This window comes from Bufo gargarizans, chromosome 5, assembly GCF_014858855.1.
Source record: "Bufo gargarizans isolate SCDJY-AF-19 chromosome 5, ASM1485885v1, whole genome shotgun sequence".
NCBI classification, from domain to species: Eukaryota; Metazoa; Chordata; class Amphibia; order Anura; family Bufonidae; genus Bufo; species Bufo gargarizans.
In genome coordinates, this window is record NC_058084.1 from 136965278 (window position 1) to 136992178 (window position 26901).

General features: G+C 42.4%; 1 protein-coding gene across 1 annotated transcript in view; it reads right to left on the reverse strand.

Moving 5' to 3' along the window:
* The window catches only part of COLEC12 (collectin subfamily member 12), a 134179-nt gene that overhangs the window by 10596 nt on the left and 96682 nt on the right, over positions 1 to 26901 (reverse strand). Inside the window, exons 4-8 of the mRNA XM_044294813.1 lie at positions 14897 to 14995; positions 9718 to 10764; positions 6699 to 7202; positions 3643 to 3779; positions 1565 to 1674 (exon numbers count right to left, since the gene is read on the reverse strand). Of these exons, the coding sequence (XP_044150748.1) occupies positions 1565 to 1674; positions 3643 to 3779; positions 6699 to 7202; positions 9718 to 10764; positions 14897 to 14995 (1897 nt within the window). The remainder of the gene's footprint in view (positions 1 to 1564; positions 1675 to 3642; positions 3780 to 6698; positions 7203 to 9717; positions 10765 to 14896; positions 14996 to 26901) is intronic.

The following is a 26901-nucleotide window of genomic DNA, read 5'->3' on the forward strand; positions in this document are numbered from 1 at the left end:
GGCGCTTTTTTAATGGGCATTCTGAGAAAGAATTATTACTATTGGTGTGACTTTGGGGAGCACTGTTGCAATATGGGTTACTATCTGTATGGCACTATTAATTTTGCAGTATAGTGTGTATGAGCATTGGGAAGCACAGTGGACACAGTATTGGGGGTAGCAGCAGAACAACACTCTTGGGGTACCAGGATGGGGAGTTTGTTATGTGAAGGTGGGGAGGATAATAGTAAAATGAGGAACCTAAGATGTCTGTGTGGTAAACTCTGCAAAGGCAAGAGGCAGCTGAAAGATGTTGCCATGGTGGTCTGATCCGAATGGAGAAGATGAGGAAAGATAATATGTAAATGATGTAAAGGAGACATGATTGGATATAAGAGGTATGTAGAGCTGTATTGCTGTGTATGTTTAATTGCGTTGTATATAAGGTCTATCCACATGTCTTTAACAGTAGGGCTGGGGGCAGGGGTTGGATAAGAATTTGGCACCAGGGGGGGTTCACCATTTAAATTTTTGCCTCAGGCAGCAGAGAACCTAGAATCAACCCTGGCCTTCCCCCAATGTAAGCAGGCTCTCTAATTCTGAAGTGCCCTCGGTTCTCTGCAGTAAGCGCTTCATAACCTCTTCCTGCTGTTCTTGAATTCATTCAGGAGTCTTTTACAGCCTTTCATTCAGAAGCAGAGGGAAGAGGTTGTGGAGTGTTTACCGCAGAGGCCAAGGGAATTTAGTGGTGTCAGTGGTAATATTATCCTTTGTACAGTGTGTTTTGCTCAATTTTAGTATGGAGATTGGACTAGATGGACCCTTGTTTTTTTCAATCATATCAACTATGTATGCAATTATTTTATATTTAATCACTGTACAGTGCTAATATTCAGTCCTTGTATAGTGGTATTATTTGACAACTATATATATGTATATAAATTTATGGGGAAATCATCTTTCATTTTCAAGGGTGAAAAATGAAAGGCTGATAGGTTGCTTTGGGCAACTAGGCCAGTTTTATTTTACACCAGTTTTTTTTTTTTTGGTGGTGGTGGTTGTGTGTGTGTGTTTGTGGGGGGGGGGGGGGGTCAGGTACGCCTTCAGACTTTTGCCCCTGATCTTTTAAGACTTTCGCAGTTACTCTGGCGTACTGCCATTTGAACTGACTAAATGTCAGCCTGTTACAATAATTAATTTGGGCCCCACTTCAAATTTTGACCATGGCGACATATTGTCTAAAACCAGCCCTGTGTCAATGGAAACCAGATGATGCACAGAGGCAAAAAATGGACACATGGACCAAACACAGATTCTTCACAAACAGTTTCACCACTGACCATGTTTTCACAGATGTAATCACGGACATGTGAAAGAGGCCTAACAGGGATAGAGTTGCAGCAGAAAGGACACATCCCTGAGAAAGGACACACCTCCTGACTAGCTGCCAGCCTCTAGCAGACCTCTGGATCCATGTGAGGTACAGGGCTGGTTCTAGTGTTCTTAGAAATATTTGTCACATACTGTCTGATACTGCCATCATTCATACAGGTTTGAAGCATATCCATGCTATTATTTTACATACGTGAATTTTGGCATGGTGCCATCTAGCCACTTCCATACTTTCTCCTCTTCTACGTCAGTAAGCCCAATCCAAAAGTTGCCCTTTCCACTTGTTTGCTTCTTAATGAATTGCTATGAAAGTAAAACACACAAGTGATCAGTATATTATCTTAACCTCTAAATTCATGTATTCAATATCACAAGATCATATTGTGAATGGTTACAGCTGGGTTGGGATTATGAGATCTCTCATCATACATTTATGTAAACACATTCTATAAGGCCGGTTTCATACACTGTACGGGTGCATTCAGATGTGGATATTCTCCACCTTTATTATTGCTGCAGAGCCGCAGCATTATTTGCACGTATTACATACATATTTTTCTGAAGATTTTGCTGGCCAAAGGGTGAAATCCACAACATTTGTGCAAAATAATGAAGCATGCTGTGCAACTGAAAACTGTTGTCGTGGGGGTAGGTTTGGGTGCTTGGGTGATAGTAAAAATGCTGCCATATTATGGTCAAGTAAAGGTGGCCTAAAATAGATAATGAATAGCTTCTCATAAAGAGTAGACTCACCTTTAGGCCTCATGCACACGGCCGTTGCCCAGCCTGCCCGTCCATGAGGTCCCCAATGCATGGGCACCATCCTTGCAGTTGCGGCATTGGATCCAGACCCATTCAACTTGAGTGGGTTTATGATTGGTCCCCACCGCACAAAAAATAGTACATGTTCAAATGAATGGGTCTGCATCCATGATGCGGTGCACAAACGGCCACGGCCCGTCTATTGCGGACCCGCTGTTTGCGGGCTGCAGTACGGGCAACTGCCGTGCAACGGCCGTGTGCATGAGGCCTAAGTCAACCTATACTTGTATATTAGGGAACAGTCCTATAATATGCATTTATTACCTGGATCAGTCTGTCTGGCTGTCTAATCTATCGTGAATCCATTGTAACTAATCAATTTGTCTCATAAGCAGGACTTCTTCACCTGTGGGGGGGCTGTCTGGGTAGTGGCACATGCACAGTCGCTGCTCCAAAGTCGAAGCAGAGCTTCTGCCCTTGCTTGGCTAATTGGAGCATCGATGCAGGCTTATTTGCCAAGTCTTTTGTGCTGGCCACACAAAAGTCTTGTCCATAAAATGGCCATGTGACTCTATTCAAATACACTGCACCTGCCATCTTTACTTACCATCTTGGGAGTTTAGAGCAGGTGCAGTGTATTTGACTGGAGGAGGATGAGTGATATGTCTGGTCACATGACCCTCCATCAGCGGCCATCTTATGGACAAGACCTCTGTGATGTCTATATGGACAGTACAGAAAACTAGTAAGGCTAGTACATCACCCCTTCACTTTATCTTTTTATCCCAGGGTCTTAAGAGGGTTCAAAAGGGACAGAATAGTGCTTGTGGTTCCCCCTTTGTCCGGGTGGGTGCTCTGATTAGGCGGGGCATATCCAGAAGATGTTAGGGTGTTTTTAGGTCTTATTTAGATACTGTGTATTTGTGTGTACCTGCCTATATGTTTGCAATCTTTGATGTTTAAATATTTTTATTCAAGGTTGACAAAATGAAAATAATATATACATTAATGGGAGAAAGCTATTACTTCACAACATTTTTGCCCAGTACAATATCAACAGTAAAAGTCCCATATCGAATTGATCAAACTAAGATTCCTGTGATAATTCGTCAACCGTCTGACGGTTGACGTTTTTTTCTCCAAAAGGAGAAAAAAATGGGGAAAAGGAAAAAGAAAGGAGAGAGGGGATAGGGGTGACAGGGCAGTATGCCCTAGGGACAGTTGAGGAAAGAAGGGTAAAGGGGATGGGTTATTGGAAACTTTTAACGGATACTAATAAAAGTTAGTTTTTAACTTGCATAAGGTCAGAGATATTTTCGTTATTCCCCTTTAATATGGAATCCTGATGTACATTGTTTTTGGGCAGACCCTTATTACGTACACAGTGTAGGTTCTCATCCTCTAAAATGTTTTATAAATTAGTTTACATCCTGTAGAATTAGTAGCGATATTTTCCAGTTGCGTCACTGTGCTCTTCCTTCATACTTTCTATACAACATCAACACGTACCTGTTCTTCTTTGCTTTCTATGAAAACTAACTTAGCTTCTTTTTCTTCACAGAAAATCTTAGCATCGTTATAAATATCTTTTCCACTTGAAAAATAGTAGCATTTGTCAGTAAAATTCCTCCATTCATTTGGACACCCTAAAAGGAAGACAACATGTAAAGTAATTTATAGACTAAGCTCTGTGTAATCGATTTCAGCTTTTTTCACATAAAAATGACTGTATGGACAAATTCAGGCCAGTTAGTGCTTACTGAGTAACCAGGGATGTGCTTGAAAGACAGAGTGGAGCAAGGCTACCAGTGATCAGCACTGGCAGCAGATGAAATAGGCAGGGACAGTTAAGACAGGGAAAATCATAGTAAAGACATTAGCAAAATAGACTGTGAGGAAGTGACAGAGAAGGATGAGCAGAGGCAGGCTGAGAAGCCTTCCGCTGCATCTTACAGCTAGCTGTCTTCAGCATTCCGTAGAACACTGAAGATGGATTCTTCTTAGTAACACTCAATTTGAGGTTTGTTAAAGAGGACCTTTCACCAAAAAAAAAAAATCTAACTAAAGACATAGCGTTACTTACATGCCCCCGGTATTGCTTAATCATAATTTATTTTTTCTTTCTGTGCCCCCGTTTGTCCGCTATGCCCCCCGGAATATTTCCCGCCATGTATGCTAATGAGCTAGGCCTCAAATGGGCTGGCGTTAAAAGATCTCCCGGGCGTGCCTTCAATCTTCTCCCTGGCACGGAGCGCATCCAATCAGCGTGCTCCGCTCTTAGCCAGGGATAAGACGTTCCAGTTCTCGCGAGATTCTCGAGAACTGGAGCGATTTCATCTATCCGGAGCCGGAGAATCTCGCGAGAACTGGAACGTCTTCTCCCTGGCTAAGAGCGGAGCGCGCTGATTGGATGCACTCCGTGCCAGGGAGAAGATTGACACGCCCGCCAGTTGAGCCGAATGGCTCATTAGCATACAAGGTGGGAAATATTCCGGGGGGCAGCGCGGACAAACGGGGGCACAGAAAGAAAAATGAATTCATGATTAAGCAATACCGGGGGCATGTAAGTAATGCTATGTCTTTAGTTTAATTTTTTTTTTGGGTGAAAGGTCCTCTTTAAGGCAGATTTTTTCCTAAATACAATTACACATGTTTCCCTAATAAAGTACATTACAAACATTTTTAACATGACTGTCCCTACACGTTGAAATGACAGCATACAGCATGCAGACTTGGTCTTTCAGCTGCCAGCACACGCCAGCACTTTGGCAGGTCAGTTCTCTAAAAGTACTGAATGCTGTCAAAGGAGTTGTGGTGTACTATGTCTCCTTGGGGAGAAATTGTCTTAATCAGACGTATAGGCCATACATGCTCCACTGGAATTCTGGGAAGAAAGGGATGCAAATGAGCTCTTAACAAGCTCTGCCTCTAATGCCTCAAGATGTAAGGCAGCTATCCTATAAGTAAATGTTTGACCCTTTAAATAGGCCTTGAGACATAACTTGGATAATAAATAAGCCAGCATCTCATCTGCAGACAGCTGTTTCGGGGTGACTGTCCCTCATCAGTGCAGAGCAGAGTGGCACACAGCTAAAGTAGCGGATCTATCACTACACTATGCAGTTCTCAGTAAGGGCAGCATACAGGAACTGACAGGTTCCCTTTAAAGCATATCCACATTTTCAGGTGACTTTTCAGAATAAGCTGTCATGAGGAATAACACTATATCTAACCTTTTATATGACTTGCATCCATTTCTAATTTGCAGAGCAATCCATAACTAATAATTATTTTATTTTTGCTTCAATTCAGCAATATGGGGTATTGTTTTTTACTAGTCCAGTTGTAGTTCAACATGGACCATTTTGGGGTTACATATGGTATATGTTAGCATACTGTATAATGTTTATTATTATAATTTGGGGGTGGGCAAGAAAAACAACAGTTGTAACATTTTTTTTTTTCATATTTTTTAGGTGAGCTAGAATATGTGGTGTATACTGTTTTGTCGGTAATGAGGGTACCAAATATTTGGCTTTTATGTTAGGATACATGTTGTTTTTTTTTTTAATACATTGTGTTTTGTGTCATGTTGCAGGATCACAATTGCAACGCACTGAAAGAGTTAAACTGCCTGTATCAGAGTTTTCTATGATCCTGATGATCATATTGGCTCAATAGCAGGGCATGTGCAAGCACCTTGATGAAAGAATTCGTCAACGTGCACCAATTACCTAAAGCCCCAAATGTACTATTAGAATGAGGAAGGGAAGGGGATATAAAATAACACTGACATGTAAAGGTCTCAAGTAAAATTGAGACCAAATAATAATACGATCAATAGATCATATGCATCCATACACACATATGATCCTTATACAAATACATACACGGTAAACACACATGCACACATATAAGTAAACATATAGACATCCATATATCACCCCTTATATTTACGTTCATATAAACAAATGCAAAACACTTGTATATACACATATTCATACTTACCTGAGCAAAGCATGATCTTGGGGCAGGAAGAGGATGGATGGAGTAGGGCGCTTATATTTTATGTGGTAGAGGGAGCAGGTAAGCAGCAATTGCATACGGGGGACAGGAATGGAGAGGTACACAAGGCTATAGGGGATGCAGTTTAATAATAAGCATAATAATGCATGGCTGGTAGTCAGGATTTTTATGCACAATAAGCCACTTCCTCTCTTTGCTGGCTCCACGGCCATAAGGACAAATCTGACAGGAGAGGTACAGGTAGCCTGTTAACATTAAGGTTACTTTCTGCAGTATACAGAAAGAAAACTTAGTACCAGCTGAGCTTCAAATGCACCTTCTAATGAAAAGAGTGCTGCTTTGTAGCACTGAAGTTTTCGGGGAGGTTCCTCCAGTCCACATGACTCTGCTCATTTTGTCACAATCTATTCTCTCTGTGAGAACAATGCACAGTTTGGATATTGAATGGCATCTTGATGTTGTCAGATAGTACAGAATCTGTAATATAATAATGTTCATGTAGATCTTTAATTATTTGTCTACATTAACTTTTCACCTACCTGGCACTGAAAGAAAAATGTCAGATTCAGATGTGGCAACATCATGTAATGATAGTGATCTTGCAGCATCTCCTGGGGGTCCAGGTGGTCCTCTAGGTCCTGGTAAACCTGTTAATCCTGGTTCGCCTGGTGGGCCTGGTGCCCCTCTACTACCAGGAATGCCAGGTTCACCAATGATCCCTTTAATTCCTTGTGGGCCTGATGGACCAGGGGGCCCTGGTGGTCCACTTATTCCAGGCGGTCCTGGTAAACCTGGATCGCCTTTAGGTCCTGGTTCTCCACTTCTTCCTGGTGAACCCCTTTGTCCTTTATTTCCTTGTGGGCCCTTTGAACCTCTAGATCCTTTTTCTCCTGAAGGCCCAATTGGTCCAGTTAGGCCCTTTTCCCCAGCAGGTCCTGGCAACCCTGGTTCTCCTTTATCTCCAGTCTGTCCCTTTGGTCCAATTGGTCCCATGGGACCAAGTGGTCCTCTTTCGCCTTTCGGTCCCCTAGGACCCGGTGGCCCTGTAATAAGAAAACAAGACTTACAGTAGCTAATGATAATTTTCAAATATATTCATCAAGTCAAAGTCAACTTTATTGTCAATACCACAGTACATAGAAAACATAGATGATCGAAATTTCATATCTCTCTGAAATTCATGGTATAGCATATACAATTTAAAGAGACACAATATATAAATACATTAAAAATGTGAACCAATAATTTATAATATAATAATGTAATCCAATTAAAAAATAGCCTGATGGACAGAGCCCTTAATCGGCTAGTTCTAGCCTGAAGACTCCTTAGTCTCCTCCTGGTGGCAACAAGCTGAAGAAGCAATTTACAGGTGAACCGAGTCACCGGCTATGCCAATAGCCCTATGAGTAATGCTGGTATTATGGAGCAATGTACAATGAACCCTAGCTAGAAAATGTACAGTAGAACAGAACAATGTTATGGTCAGATCCCTATTAATCCTCTACAGGGCGTAAAGGTGGCCATTAGAGATGTGCGAATTTCCGGTTATGAAATCCGTTCACGCTTCGTTTACTGGTAAAAGGTGAATTGCGTTATGGATTCTGTTACCACGGATCATAACGCACGGATCCGTTATGCAGCCCATAGACTTCTATTATGATGGAATAAATAACAGAATGCCTCTAAAGGTCCGTTGTAACGGAATCCATAACGCAATTCACCTTTTACCAGTAAACGAAGCGTGAACTAATTTCAAAATGTGAAATTTGCTCATCTCTAGTGGCCATGTACATTACATAGAAGTTGGTTGATGGTTGAACATCAGTTAAACAAAGTAATATCTTGTGAACGATCATTTCACAGACACAGCCATACACATATCGGATGTTAGTTGTTCAGAATGTTCATATATGTCCAATTAAACCGGGCAATGGACGAAAGATTTTTTTGGGAACATTCTTTCAAGGAAAGATTTATTGTCCAACCATTGGACAACCATTTTTTCAGACAATGCTGGCCTGTCATGGGTCAGCTAAAACAAGCGTTCGCTGTTAAATTCCACAAGACGAACAATTGTTTTAGTTGAAATTGTCTGGATTGATCGACTTTAGACTAATGTGTATGGGTACATTAAGAATGCTGTGATACGGACTCTGCTAGATTACCTCAGATGCTATCTGCTAAATACAGTAGAGCAGACTAGGAAGCTCAGACTCTACAGAACACGTGCCAGAGCCATCCCATTCAACTGTATGGAGAAGTAGAGAGGAGGCTGGGCCATGATCTACTGCGCATGCTCCTGAGAACCCAGTCATCCTCATTGTGAAATGACTAGACAGAACTGTACAAGCATAGCCACAGCTGTTGGAGTGAATAATTGGCTTTACCCATGGAAGACTGTCAGTTCTAAGTGCACTTGTCCTCTAACAAAAATCATGGTCCTTGTGTCGGGATCCCATTTTTTAAAATAAAATAATATTTTCCTTTCAAAAGTAAAGGCTACCGTTAGTAAGGCTTCATGCACAACTACGGATCCTTACTTTAGAACCTTAGAGCTCTGTATTCTTTTCTGAAAAATGGAGAATAGGACAGGTTTTATCTTTCTTGTGGAATGGACTCATGTACATACGGATGTGCTGTTGGGTCCCCATCTGATCCGCAAAAAAAATACAGTTGTGTACATGAGGCCTAAAACAGAACTGAAATACCGTATATATGTTTTCTATAAAACTAATTCAAAGGTGACAACTAATATGTCTGCACTTCCTTTTGTCACTTTTGATAAAACAATGCCCATTTGTAGGTATGTGTAATAAGCATAATTATGAAAGTGTCAATTGTTCTAGCTTCTGATTTACTAATATGTGACATTTTGGTGGAAACCCTCTTACACTCTGTTCACATTTATATTATGGTTTCCATTTATAACCAGGACACGTAGCCAGATCTGTCACATGACGAATACCACTGATGCCTCACGAGCTCCACTTATAGGATCAGTTGAGTTCCACCAAGGTGGTTTTGGTAGAGAAAAATGTTGTAAACTTTTACACTACACTGCTCTACAATAGATGGTAAGAATATGATCCTGCCTATGATATGCCATCATGGCTGACCAACCTGACAGGAACATTCACTAATATGTAGTGTATGCCAGTGCCAGAGCATAGTGTGTAATGAGCCCCTGCCACCTCACCCCCTAGGCAGCTCTACAAGTAGAGGCAACCAGTCCTGCTCACATAGGAAAGGTTGCTGGTGGCCATTTTAAATAATATCCAGAGAACCCCTTTAACGATGGACATATGAAAGTGATATACCATAGTTTACGATGACTCATTTACCTGCTGCTCACTGTAGGTCTTCTCAATATTTTTACTGCTTTGCAGTTTACACTATAGGATTATCAACATGATGATCACTTGTATCTTAGCGAGGATGAGGTTTTTATTTTTTTTAATGAAAAAGTCCTTTTTTTTAAAATCAAGCCAATAATTATGAAATTAGAGCACCTAAACATTAAAACGTTTGTCTAAGAGAAAGTAAATATGATCCTACCTTGCAAAATTGTGAAATTCTTTATTAGTTGTCCATGCTTTGAGTCCACCAACTTCATTTCTTCCATAATAACTGATAAATTGGCTACTTCGTTATCTAGTCTTTGTCTCATTGTATCCTGTTGAGTAGTGAGTGAAGACGTGTCTAGCTGAATATTGGAGATAGAGTTATTCAGCTGAATTAGATCTTCTGTGTGTTTACTCAGTGTATCGGTGCAGGTTGTTCTTACATCATTGAGATTACTAGTCAGCGTCCTTAGATGATGAGCAGTGTAACTAATATTGGTAATAATACCTACTATATCTTCCTCAAATTTCTGGAAACGCTCTTCCAAAAAGTTGAATTTGGCATTTGTCCTATTCTCATATTCTTTATGGTAATCCTGAAGATCCTTTAAGTTTTGCTCATTGGATTGTGCCGTCACAGTAATATTTTCGATCTGAATACCAAGATTGTTGAGCTGGTTGCTCATTTCTTCTACAGTCTCATTGTTGGCCTTGACAAGAGCGGAGTTATTTGTTGCAATGTTTTGTAGGTTTTGGACTCTCTCTTTCAGCCAGTCTGTATCCTTCCGAGTTTGAATAACAGCTTGTTGAAGGCTTTGAAAATCGTTCTTGATACGTTGAATAGCTTGACTGGTATCATCCACAGATCTCTGCAAAGTGCTTATAACTGTCCTTTGCTGTGTCTGTGTCAAGTTTAAGTTACTTACATTCATAGTGAGTATATTGCTTGACTGCATTTGGCTTTGAAGATTTGTCTGTAGACTGCTAGTGTCCTGCTGTAAACTAGAAACATAACTGTTATATACTTGTAATGTTTGATTGACTCCATTAATCATCAGAGAGTTATTGTCTAAGGCACTTTTCATTTGGCTTTGCTTTGCATCTAGAAGGCCACCAGCTTCTTGTAGTTTCTCCAGGGCATCTTTGTTTCTGCTACTCTTTTCTGTGATCTCACGTAGCTGTTGACGAATGGCTAAGATATCTGATCTCACGCCGGAGAGTTCTGTGTTAGTGTTGATTGACTTTTGTCCAGCTTGGTCATCTGCAAAATATATACCATATGCTAAGAAGTGATACACTGTCAAATTGGCAATGTTGTCATGTATTTATCTCCTCTACCACAAACTGAGGTCTTGTTTCAGTGACTCATTCCGAAATGTCTTCCAATCACCCTGATGAAATGCTTACAAAAAAATTCACCCTCCAAGAAAATGTATGCATATGGATGGAAACACAGGAGAAATTGGCAACAAACAGGCCTGTTACATAACATATTTTGCAAGCATTCAAAGCTGTTGCTTTTTCTGTCTTTATTGTTTGCATTTAGAATTCAATCAGTAAGGTAGAAAAATGGATCGGCATACAGCTGTATCCATCTGGAGTAAAGGCTTAAAGAGGACCTGTCACCACAATCTGTGCAGTGCAATCTACAGGCATGTCATAGAGCAGGAGGAGATCAGCAGATTGATATATAGTTTTGTGGGAAAAGATTCAGTAAAACTTGTCATTTATACATTTATATGTCTCCTTTCTGAACTTAAAGAGTAACTAAACCTTTATACAACTTGCTTTTAAACTCTTCTAAATAGCCTTCAAATAATTTTTGTAATATACTTTATTAATGAATTATGTTGTTTTGCAACTTAAAAATGTACCCAAAGTTCATGATTGTACTGCTTCTTAAAAGCATCATTCCTGTACAGCACTGGCTTGTCAGCGCTGTACGGTGTACAGATTTCTGCTGCTTGGAGAACTCTACACAGGAGGGATCACCGATCTCTGTCCTGCCTGCGCTCCCCCCAAGCTAATTCTGGCACAGCACATAGGTACCCTGTGCCCTGTACCGATGTGCTTTACCAGGTTTTAGTTGATCGGAGCTGGCTCCTGCTTGAGCCCGTGCTCCTCTCAGCTCAAGGCTCTCGTACCGATGTGGTATAGAGAGCCTTGAGCTGACAAGCCAGAGCTGTAAGGGAATGATGAATTTAAGATGCATTACTATTATGAACTTTTAAGTTGCAAAACAACAATAATAGTTGTATAAACTATAAACAATAAAAGTATATACCAAAAATTATTTTGGGGCTATTTATGGTTCAATTTGTGATTTTGGGTCTATTTAGAAGAGTTTAAAAGCAACTTGTATAAAAGTTTAGTTACTCTTTAAGACCTTCCGTGTGTACAGCTATCAGTGACTAACAGCTACAGTAGTGCTTTAAAGTTTGTTTATATTTCTACATAAATTTCAGCTAAAACTACATCAGATTTTCACATAAGTCCTAAAAGTAGATTAAGAAAACCAAATCAAACAAATAAGTAAAAAATATTAGACTTGGTCACTTATTTATTGAGGAAAATGTTCCAATATCACATATCTGTGAGTGGTAAAAGTATGTAAAACTTAAGGATTAGCAGATTTGACGATGAAATTAGAGTCAGGTGTTTTCAATAAATTGGATAACAATCAGGAGTGAGTGGGTGTCCTGTTTTAGTTAAATAACAAGGATTTATCTATCTAAGGCCTCATGCACACGACCGTTGTTTCATTCCATGTCTGTTGTTCCGTTTTTCGTGATTTTCTGCGCACTCATTGCCTTTCAATGGGTCCGTTGAAAACTCGGCTCATGCACCGTTTGTCATCCACGTCCGTGATCCGTGGTTCTAGTCCGTCAAAAAAATATAACCTGTCCTATTTTTTTCACGGAAACCGGTTCGCGAACCCATTCAAGTCAATGGGACCGTGAAAAGCGGAGGCACACAAGATTGTCATGCGCGTCCGCGTCTGTTTTTTTCCTATCATTTGCATGGCAAACTTGACTTAGACTTTTTTTTTACTTTCCTTCATGTCTGGTGATCCTCCAAAAATAAAGGAAGACACACGGAAACAAAAACGGAAACGGATCACGGAACAACGGAACCCCATTTTGCGGAACGGAACACAACAACGGTCGTGTGCATGAGGCCTAAGTCTGATCTTCACAGCACATGTTTGTGGAAGTATATCATGGCACAAACCAAGGAGATATCTGAGGACCTCAGAAGAAGAAGAGTGGTTGATGTTCATCAGGCTGGAAAAGTTTACAAAACCATCTCTAAAGTGTTTGGACTTCACTAATCCACAGTCAGACAGTTTGTGTACAAATGGAGGAAATTCAAGACCTTATTACCCTCCCCGGGAATGGTTGGCCAACAAAGATCATGCTAATGGCAAGGCATGTAAAGGGTGTATTAGAAACCCTAATCACGCAGACGATTGTCTGGAGGGAAGTGCTCCCTCCCAGCAATCTCCTGCTGGCATGCTGAGGAGACAGCTGCTATTACATGCAGCGATCTCCTCCACAGCATGGGGAGGCGCGATCACTATGCCATTGCTCATTCCCATGCTGTAGAGTGGTTTGCCATTGGCAGATCGCTATTAGACAGCACGATCTTCCATTGGCAAATCCTGATCTTTCAGCGTGATCTGAAATAACTGGATTGCCGATGAACATTTGCTTGTTCATCATGCAATCGGCTGCAGTATTGTTAAATTGAAGGTGACTCGATGATCACCTGATGGCTTTAGAAAAAGCTAAATCCAGATATTTGAGCCACTGTGGAGGAAATCTAGTTTTCAATGCTGGACATTAAATGATGGGTTGGGTCCATCAGAGTTAAACCCATTCTTTGTCAGCAGCTTCCTGTTCTGGTTTGTAGAGAAGTCAACATTAAAACATCAATATGCTCTAAAAGGGCATATCGAAAAGGTTTGCCTTAAAGCGGTTATCCCATGACTAATGTAAAAACCTAAAATCAGACAGCATATAGTACATGACAACCTCTTTCTAACAGCTAGAACCAGCCCTGTACCTCACATGGATCCATAGATCTCCCCATTTATTGCTCTGCTAGATTTATATCAAGCTGGCAGCTCATGCATCACGTCTTTTCTGCTAAAGCTCAAGGGGAGTGTCTTTTCTGTTACAGCTAAGGGGGCGTGTCCATGCTCTCCCTATCACAGCTCAGGGGGCGTGTTCATGCTCTTCCTATCACAGCTCAGGAGGCAGTTGAAGGTTGAAACTGAGCATGTGCGGCCTTCTCAGTGAGCAGGTCAAAGAAATAACAAAAAAATAAACTGCAGGTGGCGCTATACAGATACATTTTATTGAATGACTCTCTGGCTATGCTAAATTTTTAATTACATGCAATTACAAAAACAATGAGATACAGGTGCTGGTTTGAAAACTGTAGAATATTTATCATGGGACAACCCCTTTATGGTTCAAAAACTTTTTCTATTAAGGTAGGTACATGTAGCAAACTACATCAATAAAGTGAGAAATGGATTGAGCATCATACATCGGAAATAACATATATTTCAATACTAATCCAGCTGTTTCGTGTATCAGAGCAAAGATAATAAAAGGCAGATAATATACCGGTGGTCTCACAATGTATACAGTCGGTGTATATCTCTAATAAAGGAAGAACAAAGAATCCGGGGACATCCCGGTGAACACGTAAACAGACTAAAATACACACGACAAGAGGAGGACAACAAAGAAGGATCGGCTGGGAGGGAGAGGAAAGGGAGGGGAGTATCTGTATGTCAAGAGTCTAGACAAACTGCTCAAGAGGCATCTGAGGGTAAAATACCAGAAGCCACCCAAGGCGAGGACGCAACTGAAGAGCGAAACTGATTCCAGGGATCCCAGACCCGAAAAAAGGCCAGAGAAGGGGACAACCTCGTTAAAGGTATTTTCTGCATTATAAGAAAACTAATGCATTGTCCCCAACTGTAATAAAATAATAAAATAATATACAGTCACCCCATAATCCCCACCTTTTTCAGTTCTGCATCTCCAGTCCTCACCTCTTGTGTCTGTAGGTGAGGTAGCTATATATGGCAGATAACAACTGCAGCCAATCAAAGCAGTATGGCAAAAGACTGCTGAGGCCTGTTATTGGCTGCAGTGGTCACATGCCATATACAGTTACATCACTACTGCAGCCTGTAAACAGAAGCCTGAGGTAAGGACTGGACCTACAGCACTGGAAACAGCAGCGGATTAAGGGGTCACCATGTGATTTTGTTTATATTATTTAATTACATTAAACTCTAATACTAAGTGATAACACTTAAAAATATAGAAATGATACAGATGATGGAACATAGTCAATATAAAATTACAATTTACCTAGTTTCTTCAGGTCCTGCTCCACCTCAGAGATCTTATTATTGTAACCTGTATGTGACTTTTCTATGTCATCTGAAACTCCATCCATTCTCTCAACAACTGAAAAAAAGACAAAACTTTAGCTGATGTACATGTTATTAGGCTTTGTATACTTGCATCTCTTCTGTGAGATCACACCCTGAGTTCTGCCAATTTGTTCTTAGGTAAAAAAAAGAGCTGACTAGAGTCACATAAAATATGTTAACAAAATATGTTAACATGCTAATACCAAACGTTGGTGGGCATGCATGTTGAGATGTGGGTGCTATTATAAAAGGCTTCACTAAGTTTTTGGGTAAAAACAAATGTTTGTATTTATTTTGAACATTAGATAAAAGCAAACAGGGGTTAAGTTGTAGCTAGTAACCCCCCCCCCCCCCGCCCCACAGTGTCTAGTACAAGAAACAAGAAACTTTGTAATATGTTTTATCAGTGAGAAATGTCTAGTGCTCATGTTATCAATCGTGTAACAGCCCCCCCCCCCCCAAATGCTTTTAAAAATGACTGCAGGAGGATAAAATTTCACATGTCAATGCAAGTGAGGAGAAACACACAGTCAGAGACACTGCACAGCTACATAGTAAGTTTATAGCTCATCAAAAGTGCTTCATTCACACAAATATTGGTGGTCAGTACTAATGTCCTCCATTTCCTGGGGCTACTTTTGAGTGACTGTGAGACTATTAGAAAGCAGCTTCTCCTTTACTTTTTTTGTCCACCCACCATATGTGCAAACCAGAAATTCAGCAAGCAAAGAGAAAAACTGCTAAAAATTGCCATATAAAAGTCACTGTGCTATTGGATCATATAGTCTTACACACACTTTAAATTCCCAAAACATTAATCTTACAAATAAACCATAACAAATGAGGAGCATGAAATAACCAAGTTAAACCAAAGAAACAAAAATATACTTTGACTGCAGCTCTGCTTCACCTTGGATTAATCAGCTCCATGCTTCTCACACCCTTCAAGGCAGGTAAGGTGATAATGTGGCATGTTAGGGTTCATGCACACGACCATAGATTTTTTAGCGGTCTGCAAATTGCAGATCCGCAGAACACAGATACCAGCCGTGTGCGTTCCACATTTTACAGAAACGGAACATCAGGTCCATAACAGAACAGTCCTATCCTTGTAGGACATGTTCTATATTTTTGCGGATGCCAAGAAACAGACATATACGGATTCAGACAGCACACGGTGTGCTGTCCGCATCTTTTGCTTCACCAGTGAAGTGAATGTGTCCGCATCCGACCCACAAAAATTGCAAATCGGATTCGGACCTAAACCATGGTGGTTTGCATGAGCACTAAGTGGGAATTATGTACTAGTTTGTCTGTAGAGGTAATAGTGGACAAAGAGGTTGACTGGCTGGCAAGAGCAGAGAGACAGAGAGCACGACAGACAGATTCACTGACAAACTAATATCAAATTCACCCCACAACAATGTAACAAATGCTGGAAATGTAATGACTACCTCTTTGTGTGGTGTCAATTTATGTATAATGTATGCGTTTAGCTAGGACTCCACCTGATTTTGTAGCTACAGTCTACAAAAAAACATTATTTTGGTCTGTAAATGCACACTTCTTCATAAAGTAGGAAAAATAATATTTATAAAACAATATTATCCCATTATTTGGATTGTATATATTATACTATTTATACCCTTCAAACAGGGTTGTTACATTTGTGGCCCTCCAGCTCTTGCAAAACTACAACTTCTATCTTGCCTGGGCAGCCTACAGCTATAAGGGCATTATGGGAGTTGTGGTTTTGCAAAAGCTGGATGGCCACAAATTCAACATGCCTGTTCTAAGGTTATTAAGAATAGGATTCATACAATTCAAATAGTTAGATAATATTGTTCCATTGAGTTTGACATCCCTGCAGAGAACATGGTCAACACTATTGCTTTAAGAAGAATGTAATGTATAAACTGTATAACAACGCTGACATTTTTTATGATATGTGTGTGATGGCTGATATATTATTATGTTATAGTTCTTCCTCCCAGGATGTGCATGACTGCCTCCAACATTGTAATTAATGGAGGCTCTAAATATAGTTTACATTCCAAGCTCCTAAAGCATCCAGAGGATGGAAACCTATGCTTACAGTGCATTAATGTAATCATTCATTCAATCATTCATTCACAAATAACACTCACTGAATCTGATGCGTTTAAAGGATAACTGTCACATTTAGACCCTAATTTCAATTTTCATATATGTAGCTACTAATAACATGATATCCTAGAATCAGTTACTATTAGACCCCATATTTAATAAGATTCAGCCCTTAGCAACCAGTCTGCATAAAACTGCAATTTCACTATTCAGTTAAGATGGCCGCCACTGCCCTCACCCTGAGGCTAATCCTGCCTGCCCTCACTAGCCAGTAACAATAGCCCCCCAAAAGTGTCAGTAACCAGAGCCCTCCCCCTAAAGGGTTAATCTCCTGCAGCACAAAGGGGTCCTCTTACCACATGTTGCTTTCCTTTATACATACACTGAGCAGAGGGTAGATCTCCCTTCCCTGCTCTGCGCTGCTTCAACTCTACTTCTCCAGCTCTGCTGAGTGAGGGAGCATCTGCCAAGCGCAGGGACAGGGAGAAGTGCACACAGCCCAGGCACTGTTCTCAGCTGCTGGGGAGGACCTGGCTTTAATCATTTACTTACAGTCCCTGGCTGTCAGTAATCTGACCTTGCACAAAGCCTGCTTCTGCGTCCTCCGTCCTTCAACAAATAGACGGACCTGCCTAGCAACCCTATTTTAAGCGCAGGTAAAAGTAGGCAGTACGGGGAACAAAACTGTGGAATTAAGGGGTAATTGAATACACAGTGAAAAGTTGAAATAGGGCCACCAAGGTGATATTAGTCACCACAATCCAATACTCCCCCCCCAAAAAATATGACAGTTATACTTTAATATTAAAAAGAAGTGAAGAGGAATAAGAACAAGTTACTACAGAACTATGTAGAGCTAAGACAGAGCTAAGAACCAGTTCTTAAAAAAAAAACAGAAAAGAAATTAGTGCCAATACAAGCTAAAAAAAAGGGAGAGAAAGACAGATACGTTTTTAAGAGATAAACAGGACTTTGAAAATTGAAGATTTTTGATTGGTGTCCAAAAAGATAAAAGAAAAATTGATTGATAATAAAGAGAAAAAATGTAAGATTATTGGACCACCGAATCTGAATTGAGCGCTTCAGACAACTCCTCAGCTTTGTGACAAAGCTCTAATATGGCTTAGTACAGTGGTCATTCCAAGGAGAACGAGAAGGGGTAGAGAAAAATAGAAAAAACACAAACAAGAAACTGAATCGCAGGAGAAAGCATGTGTCCTGGAGACACTGAATGTGAACAATGCCAATGATGAAGAATGCAATGTGATTAATCTCACATGGATACTACTACAGAACTAAGGCCTGAACTTTGGCTTGGTGGACACTGAGGGTGTGGTATTTGAAATGGATCTTTATAAATCAGTATGCAGGTTACATCTACATAAACTGTATGGATCATCTAACCATGTGTCAGAACAAAAAAAGGGGAGGTACCGGTGATGATAGGCCCACTGGGTTTCACTATAAATAATTCCACAAGCGGCATAAATACAGAAAGAGCTGCATTGTTATCTGATTTAGCCGAGCCATTGGAGCCAGAGATGGAAAGTACCATCACAGAGGATCATGCTTTTACTGGTGGCATCAGATCTACTGTTGATCCCCCTTGCAGGCTGGCAAGTTTTGAATGAAGTAAAAGCCCTTTTATATCCTAAAAGTCACAATAATCTTACCATTGGGGAATCCCGCGTCTTGACGTGGCTCAGTTCCCAGAAGGACATTATTGTTAAACCAGCCAACAAGGGTAGGGGGGATACGTAGTTCTGATGACCAGGGAATATTACGCTACCTATTCCCCACTAACTAATGACTACCAAATATCTATCCCAATTGCAGACCCTCTTACGAGTTCAAGGGAAGTGGGGGATCCTCTCTAGGAGAATGGCTGAGAAGCTCTTCCCCCTGCATCCACATAAACAGAGTTAGTACTTTCTACCGATGGTACATAAGTCCATGGGTGCCACAACGTAGCAGGTATTAGCTCTGCTACAGAGCCTCTGTCAAAGTATGTGGACTGGCTACTACAGCTACACCATGTAAGGCTTCGTCCACATCACCGTTCAGCCTTTCCGTTCTCCTGCTCGATTTAGGAGCAGGAGAACAGAAAGAACGGATTCGGCACATAACTAAGTCGAACAGAAACTAAGGACCCCATAGACTATAATGGGGTCCGTTAGGTTTCCGCTCAGAGGAAGATTTTTGAAGCGGAGACAAAAGTCCTGCATGCACAACTTTTGTCTCCGCTCCAAAATCATCTTCTGAGTGGAAACCTAACGGACCCCATTATAGTCTATGGGGTCCTTAGGTTCCGTTCGGCTCAGTTATGTGCAGTATCCGTCCTTTCCGTTCTCCTGCTCCTGAACGGAGCAGGAGAATGGAAAGGCTGAACGGTGATGTGGACAAAGCCTAAAGTTGTCTCAGTAATGAGATTTATTATTTCTCCTCCCTCCATCCATCCTGCTTGACGCCGAGAGTATTGCCACATGTTAAGGTTTCAAGATGTAGTTTTGGAAGCCAAAACCAAAAAAATGAGAAGTCATATCTATTCTTTATACTTTCTCTCCACTCCTGATATTGGCTTTCAAATCTTCATCAGGAAGCATGACTGTATAGCCGTACCTATACAGGTACGTAGGCGAAAAATGCTCAACCTTGGGCCCTCCAGCTGTTGTAAAACTACAACTCCCATAATGCCGTGTTGCAGGCTGATAGCTGTAAGCTGTCTGGTCATGCTGGGAGTTGTAGTTTTGAAACAGCTAGAGGGCCGTAGGTTGGGTATCCCTGCTATAGGCCTTATTCACATGTCTGTGTCTGTGATGAAATCCATGAGAAGATGGGCAATGATTCATCAGTGAAGATTTAAGGCTCATTCACACGACAGAATGAATGAGTCCGCATCCGTTCCACAATCTTGGGGAAGCATCCGCAATTGCGGACAAGAATAGGCATTTTCTATGATAGTGGCGGCTATGTGCGGTCCGGAAATTGTGGAACGCACCCTAGCCAGTATCCATGTTTTGCAGATCCGTAATTTGCGGACCGCAAAACACTACGGTCATGTGAATGTAGCCTTACATGAAGAATCTGTGTTTAGTCCGTGTGTCAATTTTTTGCTCTCCGTATGTCATCTGTGTTCCATGGACACTGTACAGCTGAAAATTAATTTTCAGAAAATGTTCCTATAATTGCCAATTAAAACACGACGAAACATGGATGGCATCCGTGTTGAGTCTGTGTTTTTCACGGACGCATACACTATCATGGACGTGATGGATCAGTAAACACAGACAAAAAAAGGGCGGGCTTCCGTGCTAAAATCATGGACCCATGGACTGTGCTAAAACAAGGATATGTGTGAATACACACTTTAAGGGTCCATTCACACATCCGTAGTGTATTGCGGATCCGCAAATTGTGGATCCGCAATACGCCGGGCAGACACCCCTATAGAAATGCCTATTCTTGTCCGCTATCTATGTTCTATTTTTTTCGGGAGCCGCGGACTGAAAGTACGGAGCCGCGGACCAGAAATGTGGATGCGGACAGCACACTGTGTGCTGTCTCCATCCTTTCCGTCCCCATTAAGAATTAATAGGTCCGCACCATTCTACAGGCGTGTGAATGGACCCTAAAATGAATGCGTACGTGTGCTGTCCGTGCAGCACAGCACATGTCCATGAATTACTGATTTGCGACTTTTAATATGTTTTTTTCACACATGAGTTGTTTTACACTGACTATGGACCAGTATTAAAATCATGAGACATGCACCACTGTGGTTGGTGATGTAGACCTAACACGCCCATTGAAGTCTATGGGTCCATGAAAAATCAGACACAACACAGAAGGCATCTATGTTCTAGTGGTTTTTCAAAGACCAATCTTAGGTGATGCTCTGAAAAACTAGATTTTTGTACTTACCGTAAAATCTGTTTCTCTTCCGTTCATTGGGGGACACAGATGGAGTAGCCCCCCTTGCGACTTCCTCATCTTCTTGCTCCTGCTCCTCGATGGCTTGATCAATGACACGACGCAATGCACGCTCCAGAAAGAAGGCTGAAGGTACGATGTCACTGATGGCGCCCAGAAGTCTGCATGCCTCGCGCATGAGCAGCCACTGGCGCGGTGAAAAAAAACAAGCTCCCCAGACCCTGTCCTGCCGCAGAGTTCGTACAGGTAGTCGTTAACTGCACGTTTCTGCTGGAGCAGCCTATCGAGCATATAGAAGGTTGAGTTCCATTGCGTCGCACCTTCTGCAACTTCCCACTTAGGCTCCAGCCTGGTGCACCTGCCTGACCCCTAATACCCCTGTGGAATGGCCTGCCTCTTCCTCTGCCTGTCATTTTCAAAATGACCCTGTGAAGTCCCTTTAGAAGAGAAGTATTTGTGGAAGAAGGTATATCACATCCCTGCCTCAATCAGTTTTTTTGGGGGGCAACTGGTATATCACACCAGTTGAAATTATTTGTTCCAATAGCGTTTGTCACTCTGTGTAGCTGCGGTAACACAGCAGAACCGCACACGAATGCCTCACTACCCAAATGCACTATATGGAAAGAATATTATAGGTATATCACACCCCTTCCTCAATCTGTTTTTTGGGGGGGCAACTGGTATATCACACCAGTTGAAATTATTTGTTCCAATAGCGTTTGTCACTCTGTGCAGCTGCGGTAACGCAGCAGAACTGCAAACAAATGCTGCACTACCTAAATGCACTATAAAGAAAGTATATTATTGGTATATCACACCCCTGCCTCAATCACATTTTTGGGGGAGGAACTGATATATCACACCAGTTAAAATTATTTGTTCCAATAGCATTTGTCATTCTGTATAGCTGTGGTAACGCAGCAGAACCCCACACGAATGCTGCACTACCCAAATGCACTATATAGAAAGTATATTATAGGTATATCACACCTCTGCCTCAATCAGTTTTTTTTGGGGGGGGCAACTGGTATATCACACCAGTTGAAATTATTTGTTCCAAAAGCGTTTGTCACTCTGTGTAGATGCAGTAACGCAGCAGAACTGCAAACAAATGCTACACTACCCAAATGCACTATATAGAAAGTATATTATTGGTATATCACACCCCTACCTCAATTACTTTTTTGGGGGGCAACTGGTATTCTGTATCACACCAGTTAAAATTATTTGTTCCAAGAGCGTTTGCCCCTCTGTATAGCTGCAGCATCACAGCAAAAAGGCACACAACTGCTGCACAATATAAATGCACTATAATATACTTTCTATGTTAGAAAGTATATTATAAGTATATCACACCCTTCAGTAAGTCACACCTATCGATAGCACACCTATACCAGTCCTTAAAAGGACTTTTGTGGCCCTATTAGCTAGCGTTTGGTGTCTCTAACAGTCTGTCCTGCTCCACACAGCAACCTCTCCCTACACTGGCAAAAGACTGAATGTAAAATGCCGGCCAGATCGGGTTTATTTATAAGGTAGGGGGTATGTCCATGTGCTGAAACGTCTCAATTGGCTGTCCTGTACCACCTGATGGATGTGTCATGGGTCAAAGTTCTTCACAATGTAAAAGAATATGGCGCCGGCGGACATCGCCATATGTTCGCTCGTTCGGCGAACCACGATCAAGCAAAGTTCGACGCAAAATGACCCCCGGGCTAACCGCAAGGCCATCTCTACTGGTTATCACCGGCGATAAGTGTGGGGTGACATTTCTCCATTCAGACCGACCTGAATGATCTTATACCCTTGTATTTCACTGAGGTATTAGGTATTTTGATGCCACATTAGTGTACTGATTATTTATCTTATATCCTGGGTTGCTTTTACCCCCATACATTATTTAGGCTCTCCCGAGGATGAGACAGGTCCGGACAAAATGAAGGGAGAATAATCTCCTCATTTAGATGGAATGCCGACACCACCTTCGGAAGGAAGGACCTTGGGGGTCTGGGCTCAGACATAATTCCAACCCTGCCGTCCTATATGAGGAAGAGGGGTAAGGTTAGGCCCTGTAAGAAGGGACCAACAGCACTTACCCAGCCTGCGTCTCTCCAAGCAACAAGACCAGCTTGTCAGCGTCCCGCCAGGTGCCTTAAAAACTGGATCTGGGCGGTTCAGCTGCCCACCCATCAGCCTCTGGCCATGCCCCCCCCACTCGCCAGAACACATGCCCGCATCCCTGGCCGAACCAAAAGGCCGGTTGGGAAAAAGGAAGCCACGGGGGCGCCCTGCCAGAGCTGGCCGCTCAGAAGCTGGGCCCGGCGGCCCCAGAAAAGAGCCGACATTAAGGCTGGGGAGGAAGCGCAATGCACTGGAAAACTGCAGAGGACCGCACAAGTACATGCATAGTAAATTACCCCTATTACAGAGTGACTGCTCTGTTACCCTGACGCCTGCCCCCCCTCCCTACAACAGCAACCCACTGGAGGGCCTAGCCTTGTGGGGACCAGATAACTTGGGGAGGGGAGGATACTGGAAGGGGGAGCACCTTGGGGCCGATTCCTCCCTTTTTTATATTTTTTTTACTCACCTGTCCGTTGTCTTCTGCCCCCCTTTGGTGTTTGGCCCCCTCAGGGAGGGATGCTACACAGAGGTGACTTGCGGTGGACGGCAGTGGTGATCCAAACGCTGGCGGGAAACAGAGGCTTTATAGGAACCTCTGATCCTCCTTTGCTTCTGGAGAACGGGTAGGAGCAGGGGGCTTGGGGAACCCCCTGGTCTCCCGTCTCCTGAGTGGGAGTGCAGGCAGTTTTTAGGACTGCCTGAACCTACCACTAGAAAAAAGGGAAAAACAACAAAAAAGTGAAAAAAGAACAAAAACCAGCAGACCTGCAACGCAGGGAGGTCTGCCTCCTACAGACACTAAGCTAAAACTGATTTAGCTTAGCCACTGTAGGAAGGGTATAGCTGAATGGGAGGAGCTTACACTTTTTGTGCTTAGTGTCCGCCTCCTAGCGGCAACAGCATGGTCAAGCCTGGGTCCCCCAATGATATAGATCTGAGCAACATCCATGGAATATGGATGACATGTGGCAGGCAAGAAAAGTAGACACGGACAAACACGTAATCTTTGCAGATATCCTCATGTATGAAACATAGATGGATTTTCCTCGGATGTCAAACGAACACGGAAATGTTAACGAGGCCTAATAGTTTCATGAGCACTTGTAACATACAGCAGTTTCCTTCCCTCCTGCCATGCTGTTCTATATTATTGTATGTTCATTTGGTTGCTGGTTGGACCAATGCTAGGTTGAATAGTGGCTGAGTTACTAATTTTATTAGATATTGGAGGGGGGGGGGGGGGGAGGCAAAAGACACCCTTAGGCCTCATGCACACGACCGTTGTGTGCATCCGTGTCCGTTGTTCCATTTTCCGTGACTTTCTGCGGACCCATTGACTTTCAATGGGTCCGTTGAAAACTCGGAAAATGCACAGTTGTTTATCCGCGTCCGTGATCCGTGTTTCCTGTCCGTCCTAAAAATACCTGTCCTATTTTTTGGACGGACAACGGTTCGCGGACCCATCAAGTCAATGGATCCATGAAAAAACACGGATGCACACAAGATTGTCATCCGCGTCAGTGATCCGTGTCCGTAGGCTAGTTTCACACAGACGGATCTGTGACAGGTCTGTGCTATAAGCAATGCGCCTCACAGACCTTTCACTTACCAGTAGGAGGAGCGCCCGGCCGGCCACAGACAGCGCAGGTAAGTATAATGCTTCTAAAATTGCAAAGTAACTATGGCAGACAGGACTGCAGTAGCGTTGTGGTTGCCATGGTTACTGATCGGAGCCCCAGCGATTAAACTGGGACTCCGATCGGAACTCTCAGCTGCCACCAACTGGGGCCATCGTATATGTATGGGGGCACAACTGGGGCCATCGTATATGTATGGGGGCACAACTGGGACCGTAATATATGTATGGGGGCACAACTAGGGCCATAATATATGTATAGGGACACATCTGGGGTCATAGTATATGTATGAGGGCACAACTGGGGCCATAATATAAAGATGGGGGCACAACTGGGGCCATAGTATATGGGGGGGGAGGATTTTAATTAGGAGGGGGGACAGGGGAGGCCGCACTGGCCACCAATGAATTTAAAACTGGGGAGGAAAGGAGGGGGGTCTGCCCCCTCCTGCCTGGCAGCACCTGATCTCTTACAGGGGGCTATGATACGCACAATTAACCCCTCAGGTGCGGCACCTGAGGGGTTAATTGTGCGGATCACAGCCCCCTGTAAGAGATCGGGTGCTGCCAGGCAGCAGGGGGAAGTCATGTACACAGTTCTTAGTATATTCTAACTTGAAGCGTCCCCATCACTATGGGAACGCCTCTGTGTTAGAATATACTGTCGGATCTGAGTTTTCACGATATAACTCAAATCCGATGGTATATTCTAACATAGAGGCGTTCCCATGGTGATGGGGACGCTTCAAGTTAAAATATACCCTGACTTTACATTGAAAGTCAATGGGGGACGGATCCGTTTGCAATTGCACCATATTGTGTCAACGTCAAACGGATCCGTCCCCATTGACTTGCATTGTAAGTAAGGACTGATCCGTTTGGCTCTGCACGGCCAGGCGGACACCAAAACAAATTTTTTTTTAACTTTTCTTCATGTCTGGTGATCCTCCAAAAATCATGGAAGACACACGGAAAAAAAAAAACGGACACGGATCACGGAACAACGAAACCTGTTTTGCGGACCGTGAAAAAAAACTGTTGTGTGCATGAGGCCTTATAGCGAGGAAGAACGTGTGGCTAAGTCTCAGGTCATGCAACTAGTGCCTGAATTTATCTAAGAGTTGCCTGGGAGTACTGCATTGGGCTGCTTAAGAGAGAGTATAGTCCAGCTGCCCTGATCAGTACATGGCCGGGAGTACCCAGACGTGAGTCAGCAAATGAGAAAGGTGAAGGCTGAGTGAAGGGCCAATGCTTAATGGAAATTGCTGTCCTCTGGTGCCACCTGGTTTGCTGAATGGTCAGGTGATTTTCAATTCCAGGCGGGGTTTTCAAATTTGTTTAGCGTCCAATTGTAGGTATAAGTCTCTTCCTTTTGCCGTCCCTCACTGTCTGTTTGGTAAATAGACAGTGAGGGATGGCAAAAGGAAGAGACTTATACCTACAATTGGATGCTAAACAAATTTGAAAACCTCGCCTGGAATTGAAAATCACCTGACCATCCAGCAAACCACGTGGGACGCCACAAACAGGTCCTGGAAGGCCAAAGCGGCAAGATCGCTGCAAACTAATATCTGGGAATACGGGGGATCTCCACAGATAGACCTAACTCACAGGTCCTTACAGCTCACAATAGAGCGCTACACTTCGGAGCACAAGCGGTCCATAGGAGCAGTAAAGTACCTTGTGAAAATCACAAATAATATTGACTCTTTACCTTCTACATGATGTATAGTCACCATGCGAATTTCTGATGATTACCACATATGCCTCTGAACCCAAACTGCTGAGGATAATCGACAACAGTTAGGCTCATCAGGGCCTCAGAGACTCAGTTTTTTGCTATTCTAAGTAGTTTTAGACACGTGATATTTTAGTGTGTACTATTGTTATTTTTATTGTATGGTTTTATGCAACATGTTCAAAGTGTGCTATATAAATAATTTTCAGACATTATTCTATTCCAATTTGTCTATTTGATGCCTGATATTGAGTGACGCCCAACCTTATTCAAATCCTTCACTATACCAGCAATAGGGAGTGCTGTGAGGCAGTGCACCTTTTCTATTAGTGGACAGTGAGTGAGCCACCAAACTTTTGTTATCCAAATTATAATAGATAACTGCAAATTTGTAAATTCTCTA